This window comes from Alligator mississippiensis, chromosome 8, assembly GCF_030867095.1.
Source record: "Alligator mississippiensis isolate rAllMis1 chromosome 8, rAllMis1, whole genome shotgun sequence".
In the NCBI taxonomy this organism is placed as follows: Eukaryota; Metazoa; Chordata; order Crocodylia; family Alligatoridae; genus Alligator; species Alligator mississippiensis.
The window spans coordinates 58,374,640-58,394,609 of NC_081831.1; the positions used below are offsets into that span (position 1 = coordinate 58,374,640).

At 39.1% G+C, this 19,970-nt stretch overlaps 1 protein-coding gene across 1 annotated transcript in view; it reads left to right on the forward strand.

Moving 5' to 3' along the window:
* BRWD3 (bromodomain and WD repeat domain containing 3) overlaps nt 1-19,970 on the forward strand; it is a 105,964-nt gene that overhangs the window by 18,041 nt on the left and 67,953 nt on the right. The window contains exons 7-11 of the mRNA XM_006264396.4: nt 7,945-8,105; nt 12,567-12,788; nt 13,936-14,036; nt 15,430-15,500; nt 17,386-17,486. Coding sequence (XP_006264458.2) covers nt 7,945-8,105; nt 12,567-12,788; nt 13,936-14,036; nt 15,430-15,500; nt 17,386-17,486 — 656 coding nt within the window. The remainder of the gene's footprint in view (nt 1-7,944; nt 8,106-12,566; nt 12,789-13,935; nt 14,037-15,429; nt 15,501-17,385; nt 17,487-19,970) is intronic.

Genomic DNA, 19,970 nt, shown 5'->3' on the forward strand with positions numbered 1-19,970 from the left:
AGCCTTAGTTATATCAGGGTGCATAGTGGTGGGAGAAAGGGTTCTTTTTCTGGCTTAGCATAAATACCTTTCTAAAGTGTTTAAAAGCAAAAAAAAAAAAAAAAAAAAAAAGCCAAAATAATTGTCTACCTAGGGACATGGGCTTGAAAGAGTATTGCAGACTTTCCCAGCTGTGTGCGCCATTAAAATCTGGGGCACAGCAACTGGGGATCAGGGAGCTCCCCGATCCCCAGTGGCATGATTGGGATCTGGGGAATTTTATGTCCCATACTACAAATTGTGTAGTGGCATGGCAGGGAACACGTTTTTTGTAATCAGGCATAAAATTCCTGAGATCCTAGTTACACAGTTACATTAATGTCTGCCAGGGGGCCTCTGAAAGAAAAGTGGATACCCTCTGTTAATGCACCCTGTTTATGGTGTATACAGTATTTTATTTTTAATCTGGTGTTGAGTGCATACTCATTTTTGTTTGTAGACTTATTCACTTACATCCTTCTTTAAATGAAACAAGTTTAAAAATGTAACAGGAAAGTCTTTTCGATCACATCCAGTTATTTAGTCCAGTTAGGTATTTTAAATTAATAAAAGATATCTGTTTAATTTCATTGGGGGTTTTTTTGTCTCTCTCCTCACTCCTGCAATCTCTGCCATAGCTTTTCTGGGAATTGATTGCCCTTTACCACCTTGAGTGGATTCTTCTCTCCTTTCTCCCCACAGCTAGTACTCGTGGTGATAGTATCCAGGGATATTTAAAAATTTTTCTTCAAGTATTCTGTGTTGGTGGTGGTGAAGATGATTTATGTTTTTTACATTTCTGGTCTCTCTGCTCTTTAATTCTCAAAGATCAGTCTTGGTAAGAAACAGACAGACCTAACACATTGGGTTTCAATCGCAATTTCAAACCAGTCAGTATAATTTTCTGGGCAAGGTGTGTCACTGATACAAGTGACAGAATAACAAATGTAATGAATGCGTGTACGGGGGAGGAGTGGGGGGCAGGGTGCTTTTTAAAATATATGTGAAATGGAAACAGATTGCAGTATTTCTGTGCAGCTCTCTGTAAAACATGCAAAAATACTGCGTTAGTGAGTTTTGTCTTTTGTCAAATAGCTTTTGCGTTACAGATTTCTGCCTTTTTTGACTAGGTGGATGGACTGTTAAAGAGCCTGGCTTTTATGATTATTGCCTACACAGCTCAATGACTTGAAATAAAGTAAAGGCTCTGGGTCATATCCTTTAAAGATAATTCAGGCATCTGAATGTCTTGAGAAATGTGTATTATCATGACTTAATCATAATGAGCAGAACATTCTTTTGAGTTGTTCCTTCATTGATATATGCTGAAGGTACATATTTTACCTTTGTGATGCTTTAATTGTGAAATATAAGTTTAAGGGGTAGAAAGAATTATTTTTTTTTTTTTTTTTTTGTTATTTGGAGGTTTCCCTTGCCCAGGAGGTATTCTTATGACATCACCACCAGTTGTGTGTGTTTTCAAGTAATCTTATTTTATAAATATTGATATATATGGTTATAGTTTATAGGGTCTGTTATCCTTTCTGCTTGTGTGAATAATGATAAACACAGTGTGCGTAAAAAAACACTAAAATATTAAAACTTGGTTATAATTGAGCTATATGCTCATTATAGATTATATTGTTAACTTTTGTAACTGCTTCTATTCCTGAACACTTCTTCCAAGCCTTTTTCTGTGTATGTGTTGTCTTGTGTGATGCATTTATTTAATGTAAGATTATGTTGGATATAGTGAAAAGAATGCTTTGGCATGTGTTTGTAATGTGCCATGCAAGCATATTGTTCTTCATGAATGCCCTTATTATGCAAAAGTATATTACTTGATAGTAAGTAGTGAAAAATCTTGCTGCTTAAAAAGACGAAAGATAGTGTCAGTATTCTGTAACGTGTTTTATAGAACAGCTTAAATTCTAGTGGACAAGCAACTGTTAACTATCCAAATCAGAAATGCCAGTATGATAGAGATGCCCTACAGTACAGATTTCATCTTAGAAAATTACCAAAACAAACAAGTAAACCTCCTCATCCCCAAATTTCTCACCAGAGAGAACTTTTTCAATGTAAACTCCTGTAGTGCTGGATTAGGCAGTTTGAAAGACCTCTGACATGTGTCCTAATGCACTTGCATGCAAAAGTAGTCATGCTACATTATAGTGTTTGTTTAAGTGCCAGCTTTTATATAATTTAGGACACAGGTGTTCTAGCTTGCTTGTGAAACTGTTGATTTGTATGCTGCCCTTCCCCACAAATATTGCAGTTGTACATGCAAGTCATTAAGTGCACATGGAAATATAAATAATAAGCAAGGGGAAGAATGAGTAGGGTTACAGTGTTTTGCATGATTTTGCCTCAACAATCACTATTGATATAAATGATACCAGTGCTACTACCATACCTACTACTATTGCTGTGTGGATGAGACTGTCCATAGTTATCTTATTGGCCATAGAGACCTGTAGCTTCTTTTCTTCACCGTAGCATATGTACACAGTTAGGGATTTCCCGCTGGCAGGAGGTTGATGTTCCTTGGGATATTATCAGCTGCAGGGATTGTATTTCTCTCATATTTGCACCAAAACTGTGCTGAAGGTGATTATTTCCCACTCATCATTCAGAGCCCAATCCTGTGATGTGTGGAAGATGCTGTACACCTTTCAGGGTGCATTTGTAAATGGCTCAAGTGTCATATCTTTGTAAAATATTATGTGTTCAGATTATAACAATACAGTGTTTAAATTAGAAGGATTTAGTTTGGTCTCACACTAGGATTAGAAATACTGTATGAGGAACAAGTTATTATCAGCTTTCTGTGACTCCCGATTCTTCAATCCTAAGGAATGGAAAATGGAAGGTTGGCAACTCTGCAGTGGCTGAGTTAAACTACCTTGTGCACTTATGCAGCTGAGCAACTCTGAATTTCAAGACTGGAATGCATTGGGTCCTTTTTGGTTCCTTTTTAGGTTGTAACTCTTAACATTGGATTTCCTGGTGTATATGTGTGATTCTTGCATTGTTCTACTTTTTAATGGTGTGAGTGGTATGTTTTAAAAGCTAATATCCTTATAGTGATTTTTATGTTTACTGATTCCAGTAACTTGGAGTCTGATTTAAAAAAAAAAAAAAAAGATATATATGTATATATCACACGTACATTTATTTTTTTGGCAAATGGAGTAATATAAAAGTGCATGTACCTAGGGTGTGAGGGAACTGGAGTTAGTTGTTGAGAAGAAGCAGCTCTTCTATAGCATTCTCTTATATTTTATATGCAGATTATAATCCTGCTTTTTGGGTAGACCAAGGAAGGGTTAATGATCTGCAGATGCCCACAGGATTCATTGGCAATACAAACAGATCTGGCTGTGTTGCTTGGAGTGGATTTGCCAGGATGTAAAACAGATGGAGTGGCTCTTCCTTAGAATGTCCTAAAATCTGTGGAGGTGGAGTATAGATTCTCAATAGATCTGTAGTCCTCACACAAAAAGGAAGCTGCGTTCTAACATGAGATCAGAAAGTTCCCTTCCTGAAGGGAGAATAACTCTGCTTAAGTGTGGCATAAAGCTGCTAGAATTTTGGGGAATGTGGGAACTGAAGTGTAAATGAGTATTGCGACCAGTAAAAGTTAGAAATAGCAGCAAGTTTCACTGGCACCTATATGTCTAAGTGATGAAGCATTTAGGTAACTAGACATTTAGACTTTCCTACCAAAGAAAGCTCTTCTATAACTTAACAGAATAATTCCCTTTTTTTAAAAAAAGGAAGACTGGATGCATGCTTATTTTCTCCCATTGTATAAATCTTCAATTTGAAAGATCTTTTTAGTAAAAACTAGTGGTCACGGCAGAGTTGGCAGCTTTTATGCCCAAGTATGAAGTCGAGCAGCAAATTAGATACGTAAATAATATTTCTAAGAGTTAGTTAGAGTTCTTTACGTGAGAATCACTTTAAGCACTGAACACAATAACATTATTGTACTAAAGGAACCAGATTTCAGAAAGACATTTTACCGTGTGTATGTGTATATGTAATTCCCTGTTTAGAGATTACTTTAGAGATTTTCTACTGAAAGATGTGGGAACTGGAATGACATGTTTTCATTTATTTGCTATTTCTTGTCTGGTAGTAGTAAATCAGTAAAATGTAGATACATGGAAAATAAATTGCATCCCACTTTTGTGTAGTATGTTTGCATGTTCATGTCTGTGAGGTTTTGTTTTTTTTATGGGAATCCTGTCCATTGAATGATTCACATTTTTGTTCAGAGATGCCATTGCTGTGGTGAAGCCAGTACCATTTTAATGGCAAATAATATGTCAATATTTCTATGGTAGTTGTTGTTCAAGCATTGTACTGACTTTAGTGCAAGTTGTTCTTAATTTCTCATCTAAGGTACGGAAATATTATTTCCATTTTGAGATGGGGAAAGAGAAGCAGAGAAAAGTTAAAAGATGTTTTATATTGTATTAAGGGGTGAATCAGTTGCACAACTGGTAATCAGTGTTATAAATTAGTGGATTAAAGGGGGAAGTGATGCCTAACTACCATTCACTTTCATCTGAAATTTAACACTTAACATCTATTAGTGGCTTTGAAAAGTTCCGCCTTGTTTGTATCAAAAGATGAGAAAATTTTCAAAAGCACCCAAATGATCTAGCTTACTCATGTCTGCCACAAATATAGGATAAACCATGCTTCAGCTGCTCTGCAGTAACTATCTGCACATGCATTTTTACTCCATGGTAAATGGAAACTCACCTACAATAGCTTAGTTCTTCTCCTTGATGGGCAAGTTGCTGGTCAGTAGCTTTCATTTGTTATGAGGTAAGAATGTACACATTGGTAGTTACTGTGGAGTAGCAAAGATATGATTAATCTCCCTTCCTCCTCCTCCCCCCCTCCCCCCCCCCGGCACCCTTTTTTTTTTTTAACTTTATGGCAGCTTGTTTGCATGCCCCATATCATAATACTGCTAAATTACTTGGGTGTTTTGAAATAGTTTAACATAAGAAAATAGATCACATACTATTTTTGGAATACAAAATACGGTTTCAGGGATATTTTAAAAAAGACTGGCAAGGTTCTTTGACTAGATGTGATATCTTTTATTAGACCAACTGAGTAGCTGGAAAAAATTTTCTTGGCAAGATTTCAGGTGCAGTCACCTTTCTTCAGGCATGGGGAGTCTCTGCTGTTCTGTGGCAGGATGTCAGTGAAAAGGTAAATAGGTAGAATTAGAAAGACAGAAATGAATAACACTCTTTGAAAATCTATTGTAAAAGTTGCAGTACAGTGAAAGGGTTGTGTTTATTGAGCATAACTTGGCATGTTATGTGTTCCTTCCTGATGTGTTCTATTGTTAATTTTTTAAAAGTTTATTTACCAAATTTTGAAACTTAAAAAGCAAATATTTTATTGTCACACTTCATTAAACCCAAGCACTGATGAGCATATAGAATAGTCAGGTGACTAATTGTCTGCATCTTGAAACTGACATCATTGTTAGGGCTGTATGAAATTTCAGTCGCTGATTCGATTTGGCGGAGATTCAGACTGATTCGACAGACGAATCTTCAAATACGAATAGAATCAGGAGACCCTTTAATCTCTCAGAATTTAATCGGAACTCTCTGAATCGATTTGAAGAGATTTGATGATTCAGACATAGACACAGCTTTATGTTTTTTCTACATACCTCAAGGTGCCAGGCATCTCATGAATGCTGAGATAGTGGGGCGGATGGAGTGTCCCACGGGAGCACAGAAGGGTCCCCAGTGTGCTCACTGGGGGAACACCCCGCCCCCTGGCTTGGTGACTGGTGCCTCCACGGTATGGGAGGACACCCAGGGTCCCCCCGCGGCTGATCACTGAGTCGGGGACAGCATGGGGGGGCGGGATCCCTTGCGCACTCAGCGGCAGACCCGGAAGTGGACCACAAAGGGCCCCTCTGCACTCCTGTGGGATGCTCCATCTGCCCCACCATCTCAGCATTCACGAGCTGTGCCTAGTATCCTGAGGTAGGTAGCAAAAACATTTTAAGCTGTGCCTATGGCTGAATCGCTTATTCTCCAAGTCAGCATCAAACCTTCAGATTCAGATTTGGCTGAATCAAATTGGGACAGTGATCTGAATCAATGGATTGAATCATTGTCCCCTGAATCGGGCCGAATCCGAATCCATATCGAATATGGCCCGTTTTGCACACCCCTAATAATTGTGTTCTCACTGGAGGGTTATGCCGTTTTAACTATGTCTGTTGTTAGCTGGTACAGTTAATCCAGTGCAAGAACTGGATACAGGCAACCTTTTGCAATGTATATATAACCCCTCGTGAGATAGATAAAAGTAAAAATTAAGCTTTTATCCACTTGTTTTCTTTTCCAGTTATAGTAGTGTATAGAGATTCTGTCTCAATAATTAATTCAATTTTCACAGGTACTATTGAATGAAAAATATCAATTAGTTAATTTAGCCACCTGGCATAATATTGGATTCTTTTGGTGTTTTGAGATTAATGTTGTTGAAAATATATTTTCAGTAGGAAAAGGGAGTTTTGACTGATAAATTGTTACACTTTCCTCAGGCCGACCAATATGTGTGACTAATGTGCACGCAATAAAGATTTAAAATATTGGCAGGTATATAAAATACTTTAAAATTACATGTTGCTACTGTTTTTGTATTTGCATTTAATTACTGTATCTTGATCATTTTAAAACCTGCAAATACAGCCTTTTGTTTTAGTTTTCAGAGAGTCTCTCTGCATATCAGGACACTAGAAACATTCTTCAAAGTGTTAGTTTCCTAAAATGTGCAGGAGTTGCATTTTAAATGCTCCTGTCAGCATATATGTTAGAGTACCTTCTGATGTTTTGCTGGTCTTCCACAATTTTTGACTTGCTTAAGAAAAATTATGGATTTAGAAATTTTGTTGCTGTATTTTTAGCTCTGGAGTTAGTCCTCTCTTTTCATTAATTCATTTGACTTGTCAAATACTTTATTTTCCCCATTTTATGTTTCTAATTCTTCATATGTTAGTCCTTCCTTTTCCATGTCCTTGTGATAAGGGGTTTAGCAGAATTTGCAGGTTCGTTGGAATCTGACAGGGCTGCACTTTGAGAGTTTCTGCATGGCTTTGAACTTACAACCTCTGGGCTGTCAACTGCATACCTTAGTGCCCCGCCCCGCCCCGCCCCGCCCCGCCCCGCCCCCTTCTGATGTTAATGATAAAACTAAGAATTTTCAGTTTTCTGCTTCCATTTTGTCTGGCTTGGAATTTTGTTCACATTCCTGTTCTTCTTTATTTGTAAAGGATTATTTTATTTTTTTTGCTTGTCTAGCAAAATGGCTAACTCTTTCTAAGAAGGGTGGCTAAATATAAAAATTGGAAATGATTGGAGCCATAAGTGGTAGCTTTTTCTTTTTTTTCTCTCTGAGATCTGAGTAAAAACCCTGATTTTATTTTTATCCTTTTGCTTTACGTCTTGCCAGTGCAAGCTGCTATTAATATTATATTGTCCTAGTCCATGGGGACCACTATCAATATGATGTACGGATGCCAAGTCCAGGAGGTTAGAAGGCATGGTTGGAATTCACGGGAAGGTTTGCTCTTGTAGAGTTTTGGGCAATTGAGGTAGTTGGTTGGGGTGAGATCTGAAGTTCTCAGATTTTGGGGAATTGTTTGGGGAACCTTGTCCATGGGTGATTTGCTTATTGTAAGCTGCTCTGAGTCTTTTGGATAGGGCGGGATGTAAATACATAAACAAACAAATAAGTAAATATAAAGCTGTGTTGTTTGATTCACCCTAAATTACCTGGAAGTCTAAGCCAATCAATCTAAAGAGATTTTTATATATTTATATATATTTATTTATTTTTCGTTCTGCCTCCCTCCCCGCTCCCTCCCAGTAAATATAATTTCTGCCAGGCAACTAACTGGATATGGACGCTTCAGCCATTTGTTCCCATCATCCACCTATCAATACATGAAGATGCACAAGAGGATTCTGGGGCACTTATCATCTGTATATTGTATAGCATTTGATCGCAGTGGAAGACGTATTTTCACAGTGAGTTTAAAAATTTTAATTTTGAATCTGGTGCGTTTAAACCATATAATGTTCCTGTCCAGAGGAACCTCCTACTTCCTTTAATTTGCATTTTTTTAAACTGCATGTTTCACAGTGCTGGTAGTCTTCCTTATATTTCAGTAAAAACTTTCTAGCAGACGTTATAGTGAGATTTCTTATTACGGATTATTAAAGCTGTGTGACTTCTGCAAAATGTACTCTACTAGATTTGTATTATGAAGTACAAAATAGTTTATAATTAAACTAAAAGAGTCAAAATAAGTGAAAAAAGGTAATTTTGATAATTTTCCCCTTCCGTACATTGTATATATTAATTTGTGAATCTATAGTATTTGTTAATTCATCGTGCATCTCAAAGTTGTAAATGTGTGCTATTAACTTTTTACCATACTTCAGTATTCAAAAGCAGCTTTTTTCACCTTTACAGAAAAATATATGGATCATTCTACACCCTTTTCTTTTGTTGAAGTCTCCTTTCTTTTCTCTGTCTGCCTTCCCAGCTACAGTTACAAGCAGGACTGCTTTATGTTTGAAATTTTATTCAGTTAGTGAAATTACGTATAAAACCAAATTACATTTCACATTATATTCAATTATACCAGCATATTGCTTTACACTTTTTAAAGTGTAATATCAAATTCTGAGCAGAACTGAGGAGTCAGAGGGTCAGACCTGGATCAAGCATAGATCCAGCAAAAAAAATTCCTATGCTAGGGGTTTTTCTGCTTGAATATTGTCCATGTCTACATGAGATGTTTACTGCTGACTAATTAGCTCTGCAATAACATCTTGGTGTCTATACATTAGGGCTGTGCAAAACACCATCGTTTCATTTTGACCACCGTTTCAAAGGGACAGTGTTTTGTTTTGATTCGAAGCACTGTCCTGTTTCATTTCTTCGAAACTGTTTCGCTGTTTTGACTTGTTTCGATGTTTCGCCCATGGGCTATAATGGGGAATCATGAAAATGCCCAAAACGTTGTTGATTGTTTCCTGATTCGGATGCAAATTGTAGGAATTGTAACCCCTTCTGAGGGCGCGAAGCCTGCCAAGTTTCAGGGAGATGGGTTTAGAGGTTTCTCAGAAAATGCACCTCGGAGCCTTGAAAGCAAAATTCATGACACTTGCTGGCAGCAGCAGCCTCCTGTCATCTGGCATGCAGATCTGGGGGCTTGCACTCCTAGGAGGGCTGTGAGGCAGTGCCAGACTCCTCCTGGCGGTGTGGGCCCCCAGATCTGCGCTGGATGACAGGAGGCTGCCGCTGCTGCCTGGAACCAGTGCTGGGCGCAGCCCACACACAGTGCCAGGCTCCATGGAGCTCAGCCTGGTGGCAGGAGGTGGAGCACAGCCCCAGCTCTGCCTGCCTTCCGCCACCGGGCTGTGGTCTGTGGGGCTGGTGGAGCCTCATGGAGTGCAGCCCAGCAGCAGGAGGCAGGCAGAGCCAGTGATGCACTCTGATCGGCTCCGCCAGCCGCACAGAGCACAGACTGGTGGTGGGAGGCAGGGAGAGCTGAGGCTGTGCTCTTCACTGGGCTGTGGAGCCACTCAGAGCGTAGCCCTGGCTCTCCCTTGCCTCCTACCACCAGGCTGCTTTGAAACTCGAAACGTTTCGAGTGCCCTGATTTCATTTCAAAGCTGTTTCAATGCTTTTTGTTTCATTTCCATTTCACTGTTTCAAGCCAAAAGCAAATAATTTTTCTTTGATTAGCCCAAGAAATGTAGTTTTAGACAAAAAAAAATCATGCCTCCCTAAGCATCTGGGGGGTTTGACAGATTCTTCTAGGGTGTCCGTGAGTCCCCTTCCTCCTCATGTCTTCTTGTAAACATAGAGTTTCTCTCTGGCAGCTAGTGTTCTCCCCAATAGTTGGTGATAAACCCTTTTATTTATCATCTCCAATCCTTTTTGGCAGGAGATCTGTCTCCCAGAAAGGGATCATTGCTTAGTTAATATCCCCCGCAACAGAATAGCTCTTCTGTGGAGTGCCCAAAATTTTGTCCAAGCGTGCATGCCTCTGAATAGAGGGCATTCAAGGTTTAATGACCATCCATTGTTAGTCCTGTGCCCTGTCCCTTAGAACAGTGGGGGCCAACCTGGCTAACTGGCTTAGGGACCGCACCCAGAGAGTGGTGGTTGATGGGTCATTTTCAACCTGGAAGGAGGTGGGCAGTGGGGTTCCACAGGGTTCGGTCCTTGGGGGGATATTATTTAATATCTTCATCAGTGATTTGGATGAGGGTGTGTTGATCATCCTCTCCAAGTTTGCAGATGATACCAAATTATGGGGCAAAGTTAATACACCAGAGGGCAGGGAGCGGTTACAGGCTGACCTGGACAGGTTAGATCAATGGGCGGAACGTAATAGGGAGCAGTTCAACAAAGATAAATGTACTCCACCTAGGAAAGGAATCCCCAGCACACCTATAGGTTGGGGGAGGTCCTCCTCAGCAGCTCAGAGGCTGAGAGAGATCTTGGAGTCATAGTTGACTCCAAGATGAACATGAGCCAGCAGTGCAATGAGAGGCCACCAACAAAGCCAATCGCACCTTGTCGTGTATTAGCAGATGAATGACTAACAGAATGAGGGAGGTGATGCTCCCCCTCTATGCAGCACTAGTCAGGCTGTAGTTGGAGTACTGTGTCCAGTTTTGGGTGCTGCACTTCAAGAGGGACTTGGAGGATCTGGGAAGGGTTCAGAGGAGGGCCACCTGCATGATTAGTGGTCTTTGTGAAAGACCCTACGAGGAGAGGTTGATAGATCTGGAGCTCTTCAGCGTATACAAAAGACGGCTGAAGGGTGACCTTGTGGCCTCCTATAAATTTATCAGGGAGGACAGCAGAGAATTGGGGATGCACTGTTTTCTAGAGTGCCCCAGGGAGTAACTAGGAATAATGGGTACAAACTAGTGGAGAGTAGATTTAGGTTAGACATTAGGAAGAAATTTTTTACAATAAGGGTGGCCGGAGTGTGGAATGGGCTTCCAGGAGAGGTGGTGCTGTCACCTAACTTGGAGGTCTTCAAGAGGAGGCTTGACAGTCACCTGGCTGGGGTCGTCTGACCTCGGTCCTCTTTCCTGCCAGGGGCAGGGGGTCGGACACGATGATCCATTGGGTCCCTTCCAACTCTATAATCTATGAATCTATTAACCTTTTTTGACAGCAGTGCCACAAATTAGCCCTGTACCCTTCCCAAGCACCACACCGATGCCTTTCCCCTGCTTGATGTGCTGCTCCGCTTTCTGATTCCCACCCTGCGCTTCATACCTGAGTTGCTGCTCTGCTTTGTTTCCTGCCCTGTCTGCCACTTTGCTGTCTGTCCCCTCCCCAGTCTGCCACATACCATGTACATTGACTGTCTGTGCTACATATGGCACCCATGCTGCAGGTAGGCCATCCCTACCTTAGACTATCTGTCCATCATCAAGGACACGCCAGGGAACACAGCCCTACATTCAAAATGGAGTTAGCAGTGTGAAACAGATAAACATTAATTCTATAAGGTGTACTATACAGATCTCCCAGGCCCTCACATGGGGCTCCATTGGGTTGTTGCATACTAAGAAAGAAAGGAAATCTAATCATATTATACAGTAGACCAAATTCATTCTTGGTGTACTGTAAGCAATTATTTTGCCGTTCATGTTAATGGAACCATACTTGCTTATGTCAGGGTTACGTTTGGGCTGTTATTTCAAAGTTTTGAAAGTATTCTCAAGTTTGCATTTACAAAAGGAGGAGAACATACATATATGTTACTTGCTTTGGATGAGATTGCCATGGGCCTGTCATCCAAGCATGTTTTGTCTCCTGCCACACAAGTGATGATCAAAACTTTTGAAGTGCATTATTCTATTGAGGTTTTAAAACCATATAACTAGGCCTCTCTTTTGTATCATTTCACCTGTGAATTTTAGTGCTATGAGTATAATTATATTCAATATAATTGAGCTGTTTTCAGAGCTTTTTACAAACAAATGGAAACCTTCAAAATGCTTTTTAGAATAAAAGTGTAGTTTTCTAATAAAACTTTATTATTGTTATGATTTGATGGGGCTAGAAAGGAATAGTAGGTTCCCTGAAAGATACAAAGCTTTGTTTGTAGCTTAGAGGTGTGCTGAAAAATCGTATTTTCTTTGTTCAGAAAAGCTGAGCATTCAGTGAAAATTGGAAGTGCTCATCATCTCTAATCTTCAAACAGATATGTTATTACTACACTAATAATATTGTAGAGGGGTCATATTAACATTGAGAGTCAGTTTCCCATTTTAACTAATGTTTAAATCCCCGATTCTGCAAAGGTATCCAAAATGCTGAGTGTCTTTCTGTGGAATTCCACTGTAGCCACCTTTTTGCAGTGACCCTTGTTTTGGGCATTTGTTCATCTAAAATGTTTGGAGTTGTGATATGTTTTGCCTACTCCTTAGTTGTTTGTGTATCCTTAGGGCTCAGATGACTGTTTGGTGAAAATCTGGGCTACGGATGATGGACGTCTGCTTTCAACATTGCGAGGGCACTCAGCTGAAATTTCTGACATGGCTGTTAACTATGAAAACACGCTGCTTGCTGCAGGCAGTTGTGATAAGGTAGTCAGAGTATGGTGTCTTCGAACCTGTGCACCTGTTGCCGTTCTGCAGGGCCATTCAGCTTCCATTACTTCCATACAGGTAAGAGGTAACAGTATCTTTTCTTCACATTTTAAGTATCTTCTTAAAATAGGAAGGAAGAATGGTTTAGTGAACAACTCTGCAAAAAATATCACATGGAGATCTTCCCCAGCTTGACAATAACCGAAAACTATTGTCATCCCGTGGCCTGTGTAGCAGGCACTGTTTTTAAACACAGTTCCCTTACACAGATGTAGGCCCAGAGCAAACTGGGTCTTACATTGGTGACATGTAAATGGAAACTATAATTTTTACACTGTTATAATCTTATAGTAAACATTGAATTAGGCTTGTTTTCATGTGCTCTATTCACATGAGTGTTCTAAACTGGAATTTATATTTAATGCAAGCTGATTTTTAAGAATTTGATGTTGTAGGACATTATTTTACTTTTGAATTAACATTGTGGATTTAAAATATTTGGCTCCCCTCTCCAAGATTTTAATGAATTTTTAAGATTTGTAATTCCTTTACATGTTTGAATTGACAGGTTGCAATAACTTTTTCTAAAATGGGTACACAAAGTGTTTTAGAAATTATGTTGTTAACAGTGGTCATTATTGATAAACAGAGTAAGCCATTTACAAATACCTAGTAGCTCAAGGACTAAACTTTGTCTGGACTCTGAAATCAAAGTTGAGTCCATGGCCTTTGTGCAACATTGTTGAAAAACCTTCTCTGCTTCCTGCCAAAAAATGTGTGCTGGGAATTGGAAGACGCTGGGATTCCTACCAGAGGCTTGGCTTGTATCATGTTTGGGTGGGGTTCCATGCTTGAAATGGGCTGTCCTAAGAGGTAGTGCTCAGATCCTGGAAAGAAGGCATATTCTGTCACTTTTTGTTACAAAAAAAGAAGACCTAGGTTACTGTCCTATTCTTCCAGTAAGAAATTAAGAAATTACCTTCTGCGCCGCAGGGTGAGTGTCTTTATTTTGCAACACACACGCACATATTCTACTTCATCTTATATAGTCATGGAAGTTTAGTTTCTGTAGAGATTTATTATATTGGTCTCTTAATTTGTTAGGAGAGAGTTCATACTCTCCCTGAAAAGATTTTATTTGCTAATCCCATTTATGTGCACCCTGGCTTGGATGTAAGAGAACAAGGAAGGCAGCTGTCTTAACTGCTGTGATTTTTATTTTTAGTTTTCTCCAGCAAGAAAAGGAACAACACGATACCTCACTTCTACTGGTGCTGATGGAACAATCTGTTTCTGGCAGTGGCATGCTAGTACAATGAAATTTAAGTAAGCTTATTTGGATGTTATGATCATTTAACTAATAACCGGTTTATTCTGACTTCTAGAAAATGTGTGAAGTCAGAGCTGGGTCAGTGACATAAGGGCAGAGGATTGATGTACAATACTTTTAGAGTATATGTAAATGAAGAGAAGTCATTTGCCACATATTCCTTTGTCTGGTATACATAATACTTCAGTGAAGAAGTCTCACAGGGCTATGTTCTTGCATGGATCTACAGATGGACTCTGATTCATTTCCTCAGTACCCAATTCCATGCTTGTGTATGAGGCAGTGTGGAGTCCTGAGAATAGAGGAGTTTCGTAGCCACATAAGTGCTATGAAGTTGGCGTGTGGGGCTGTACTTTTTCCTCATATGTGCCATGATATCTAAACCTACAAGGCCCATTGAAGGCTGTAGAGGCTTGGGCTTTTAGTTCTTTCTTTGCTTTGTCGACAAAAGCTGTAGAGAGATGCTCTCACTTTAAGCCTGTACATATTGGACCAAATTCTTCTCTTAAGATATGCATGCAAATTCCATTACCTCTAATTGGAAATGCACACATCTGTAGTTACAGGGGCGTAGGTTGTAGCCGTGTTGGTCTAAGCACATAGGCAGACAAGGTTCTTTGGGTGAATCTGATCTCTTTTATTAGACCAACTTAAATAGTTGGAAAACAATTTTTAAGCAAGCTTTTGGGTCAAAAACCCTTCATCAGGCTAAGGAAGTTTCAGCAGTTGGTGTGTGCTCTTCCTGGATGGAATGAAAAGTAAAGAAGCCAGAGGCTGGGCTGGTATGCATACAAGATAGGCAGTCAGTGAAGATGTAGACTCCTCAATCTACATCTTCACTGACTGCTTATCTTGTATGCATACCAGCCCAGCCTCTGGCTTCTTTACTTTTCATTCCATCCAGGAAGAGCACACACCAACTGCTGAAACTTCCTTAGCCTGACAAAGGGTTTTTGAAAAGCTTGCTAAAAAATTGTTTTCCAACTATTTAAGTTGGTCTAATAAAAGATATCAGATTCACCCAAAGAACCTTGTCTGCTCACATCTGTAGTTAGAATTTGATGCCTAATGAGTGTTTGGGTTTGATGGTATTATAAACTAATTAGTGGCTTGTCAGTTTCTATTTTAAATATGTTTGAGTTGTTGAATGCAAACAAAATATTAAATAGGTTAAATAGTCATTTTAAGTCATAAAAATAGAAAGAGACTTAATAAAATTAATTTTAAAATATATTTAAATGATAATAAATTTCCAAGGTATAGATCCTGAAATAAAGGAATTTAAAAATGACTCTTAACTTTAAGCACTGAGTAATAATGATACCGCTCTTCTCAAGTTGTATTAAGGTAAAGCAATGAAAAATAAAAATGTTGTACTCTTGCATTTAGGGATCGTCCTGTGAAATTTGCTGAAAGATCCAGACCTGGCGTTCAGATATCTTGTTCATCTTTCAGTTCTGGTAGGTATGGGAGTTAAAGGTTTTTCATTAATAACTACTTTTGGTAACAAGATTATCATTCTTAGTAATCTTTAAATACAATAAAATATCAGCTCTTTCTGGTGTAAGAAGTTGTCATAAAGAAGATACAGAATCAGGAAAATAGGGCTGGAAGGACCGCTGCTCAAGGCTGGAACATCCTTGGCTAAACCATCCCTGACAAATGTACAGATTATGTATTTAGGAGTACTTAGATATTCTGTAGAACAAGGTTTACTTGCAAGTAAGGAATTTTTTTTTGAAAAAAAATTAAATATACAGTTAATGGGAATTTCTATGCTCAGTGAGGCTAATTCTTCAATAGAAAATCTAGAAGGAAAGATCTGTTTTGTCTTCCTTAGATGCTAATAGAGAAAATAAAGAATGTTGTAATTTGGAAGTGTTAATTTTTTATGGCCAGATTTTGTCTCCAGTCAGATATTTGTTTCACTCGCAATGAATTTCTCTTTAGAAACTGTATCCTTTTAAATTTCTGTATAATATTATAAACTCTTACCACAGCATTCTATAAAATATTACAATTTAGAACCTTTTTGTAATGCTGGCAGTGCTATAAAGTTTTATGTACACTGTAATTCATTTCTGGATTTTCTAGCAGTTGTATGTTTCAGGAAAAAAAAGAAACTTAGTATATAATGCTTAAGTTTTTATTGAAGCATCTGTCTAAATGGACTGCATCCCCACAAGCGGGAATGTGCATTTTCCCAGGGACAAATAGTAGCGGCATAAGTGCCACTGATACTTTTTTCCAGGCATGCCTGTGCGCTCTGGCATGTGGCAGATTGCCTTGGGTGGGATAGGGGAGGCTGGGGCCAGCACGTGAGCTGGTCCCAGCAGCCTTACCTGGGGTCCTGGGGCCTCCCAGGACTGCAGCAGCAGCAGTCTGGGAGCTCAGAGCCTGGTCAGCAGCTGGAGTGTGGCTCTGGCTGGCCAGGCTCCGTTTTCAGGTGGCACATGCTGCAGCCATGTGCCCCACCGTGCTATTTTGCTGCATTTTTTTTCTAGATGGCAGGAGTTCCCTTTCACGTGTGTTGCATGTGCTTTCGAGGTGCTGCAAAGAACATGCGTGCACTCTTCTGGGCATGCCCATGCTGTCCTGGTTTGAATAATTGATTTTGCAACTTGTATTGTGAGATCTATTTCCAAACTGGGAAATCAGGGTTCCCTTGACCTGTATCTCCTGCTGCTTTCTTATTTGTGACATTATCCAAGTTTCTGTATTACATGGTTTCTTTTCTTTTTTCTCACAATGATATCCTCAGAGAGGAACTGAACCTGCTCCAGCCCTGGGGTACAGGAGTGAAGGTGGGTTTTCTCACTTAATGAACAGCTTTTCAATATTTTATTTTATGCCCTTTTGTTTCTTGTGTGGCCCATGCCATATTAATATCAAGTAATGAGGCATAAAACAAAATATTGAATAGCTGTTCATTAACTGAGAAAACGCAGCTTCGCTCCTGTAGCCCCAAGGCTAGAGCAGGCTCAGTTGCTGTATGAAGATGTTATGGTGAAAAATAAATACAGTGTTTTGTTTTTTTTTTGTGCATTGAAAGGAAAAGTTGGAGCCCATCCATCTCATGCACTGACAGGCTGGAGCCCCACAGAAAAAAATAAGTGATTATGTAACTAGAGGTAATATGAAAGTGCAGGAATTATGTTGAATCCTACCTAGTCCCAGAAGGTGTTGATTAAAAAAGAAGCCAATGTTATTTTTTTATAAACAAGTTCTATTCCAGTGAAAATCCTTAGTGTAAGTCTGGTAATTATGATACCTTAACCGTACGACATGGTCGAAGTCTGTAACTCTTTGGTGGCTTTTTCTTACAGAAAATACTGTTTTTTTCAGGTGGCATGTTCATTGCAACAGGTAGCACTGATCATGTGATAAGAATATATTATTTGGGCTTGGAATCTCCAGAGAAAATTGCTGAGTTAGAGTCCCATACGGTAAGAGAAGAATGGGAAATTAAATCTTTTTCCATTTTTAACTTACCCAGCCATTTAGGTTTTGTCTTGCATATCCTATTTCACTTCTTTTCTGTCTGTCTTAGATACGTGTGTGTGTGTGTGTCTGTGTGTGTGTGTGTGTCTAGATTACTATAGTGTCTGAAGAAAAATTAATGCATGTACCTCATCATATTTCTGTGAGGTGGGGAAGTGCTGTTATCCCATTTTATGAATGGGGAACTGAGGCATAGGGATGATTAAGGAATATGTCTAGAGTTTTATAAAAAGTCTTTGGCAGAGCAAAGAACCAAACAAGGTTTCCAGACTTCCTTCTCTCCCTTTAATTTTATTATAAATATCTGACTTTGCTGATATTGACCAGAAACCCCTTCAGTGAGAGCAGAATGGAATATTTCTGGACTTAATATGTGAATTCCAAAAGTCAAAACATAGCAAGAAAAGACAATTTAAAAACTCCTTTTGGTTTTAGTTCAAATAAAGGAATAGTCTACTAAATTTTTAGCATTTTTTTAAGAATGTGAAAGATTCACACAAATTTTGACAATATATCAGAATTTCAAGAAATTCAATTGTGAATTTCTTAAATTAATTTTGAAGAGAACTGATAGAAAAAATAGGAATTATTAACGTGGCACCATACCTTTCTTTTGTTACTAAATGCAGTCAATGGACTTGGCATATAGACCATGTTTCTTAAGATCATAGGTTCCCTGTAAGTTTACTGATGGTGAGTTTTACAAAAAACATGGATAGAGCTATTACTTGTGAGGAACTTGAGTCATTTATCAATGCAGCTGAGTAGTTGTGCTATCCATTTAAATAACATCATTAAGAATAGACTGTGGCCTGAGGGGAACAGGTGCTCATTGCTCACTGAATTTCAGTGGGAGTTGGGAGCCTCTCACTTGGACTTCTTTGGAAATTTGGAGTGACTGATTCAATCCAATTGCTTAATAAAGGGGCTATTCTCAGAAAAAGTGAATCTAAAAATGACTTTACAGAACACAGTGACCTCCTTTTCCATAACTTAATTTACAAGTCTAAGAATGATTTTTCTAACTGTAATTTTTTAATCTTCCCAATTTTGCTTTTTTGGATTCCACAGACTGCTGTCAGACACTGTCTGAAAATAGAAGATCAGGAATGTCATCGTGTGTTTTTTCTCTTCCTTTTCCCCCATTCCTTCCATACATACTCTCACTTTTTTAACATTCGTTCTGTCAGGGACCAGAAACAATATCATATAACTAAGATGACCAGTCATCTAGTGGTTATACTGAGTAGCAAATACATGTGACAAATTCATTTTGTGATAAGCTTAAATATTCATGAATACAGTGTAAAAAACAATGTATGTCAGGTTCTGAACAATTTAAAATAGAAATAAGGCTGAAATTTGCCAAATATTTTTTCTCAACAAAATAATTTAACCTCCTTTTAATAATAGGTTCAAAAATTGCAAGCCTGGTTTTGAGTTAAAATGCAACCTTCTGTATCCTCCCTGGGAATTGGCACTTTCTAGTTATTGGTAGCTGGGAAGGGCAGTTGGTCCTTTCAGCTATGTGGTTATGATAAATGTCTTGCCTCTGTTCACACAGTTTCTGGCAGACTAACTTATACCACCATTTTTGGCAGCACATCCCTTCTTCAAAGGGAGCCTGTATAGGAACATTAACTGCTAGGGATCGACATTAAAAACACCCGAGCCGGAATTGATTCAAACTTTGCAGGTTAATCTAAACTGCACAGATTGAACCAATTAACAAATGAACAGACAGTCGCTTCTGAATCGGGTGTAGGTTGTAGCCGTGTTGGTCTAAGGACATAGGCAGACAAGGTTCTTTTGGTAAATCTGTTGTCTTTTATTAGACAACTCAAATAGTTGGAAAAATTCTTCTTAGCAAGCTTTCGGGTTGAAAACTCGAAAACCTGAAAGCTTGCTAAGAAGAATTTTTCTAACTGTTTGAGTTGGTCTAATAAAAGACATCAGATTTACCAAAAAAACCCTTGTCTACTTTTGAATCAGGCAATGCAGTCATGTGCCTGCAGTGGCTCAAGCCAGAAGCCAGGGGGTACTAGAGCACTGCTGCCAACCACTGCCGCAGGGGAGGGGAGAAAGCCCTCAAAAAAGTTTTCATCCCTCCCTGCTGGAGTGAAGGGGGCATGACCAGGCCCCAGGCCATTGGAGGGTGAGGGTTTAAATCCCCTTCCACCAGCTGCAGTCTATGGATGGTGGTGTGGGGAGGTGTCCTTTCTCTGAAGCAAGCACGCATTGATCACACCAGTTCACAAACTCAAGCATACAACAAAGCACAACCCAAAATCTTTGCCTAAGCTAAGATACAGCCCAGTGAAACACAGTGAGAGCACACACAACTTAGTTTAGTTTAAAATGGAATGTAAACCAAAAGGACAAGAGAAAGCCTTGCATAAGTCTTACATAATCCTAAGGGCAGAGCATCT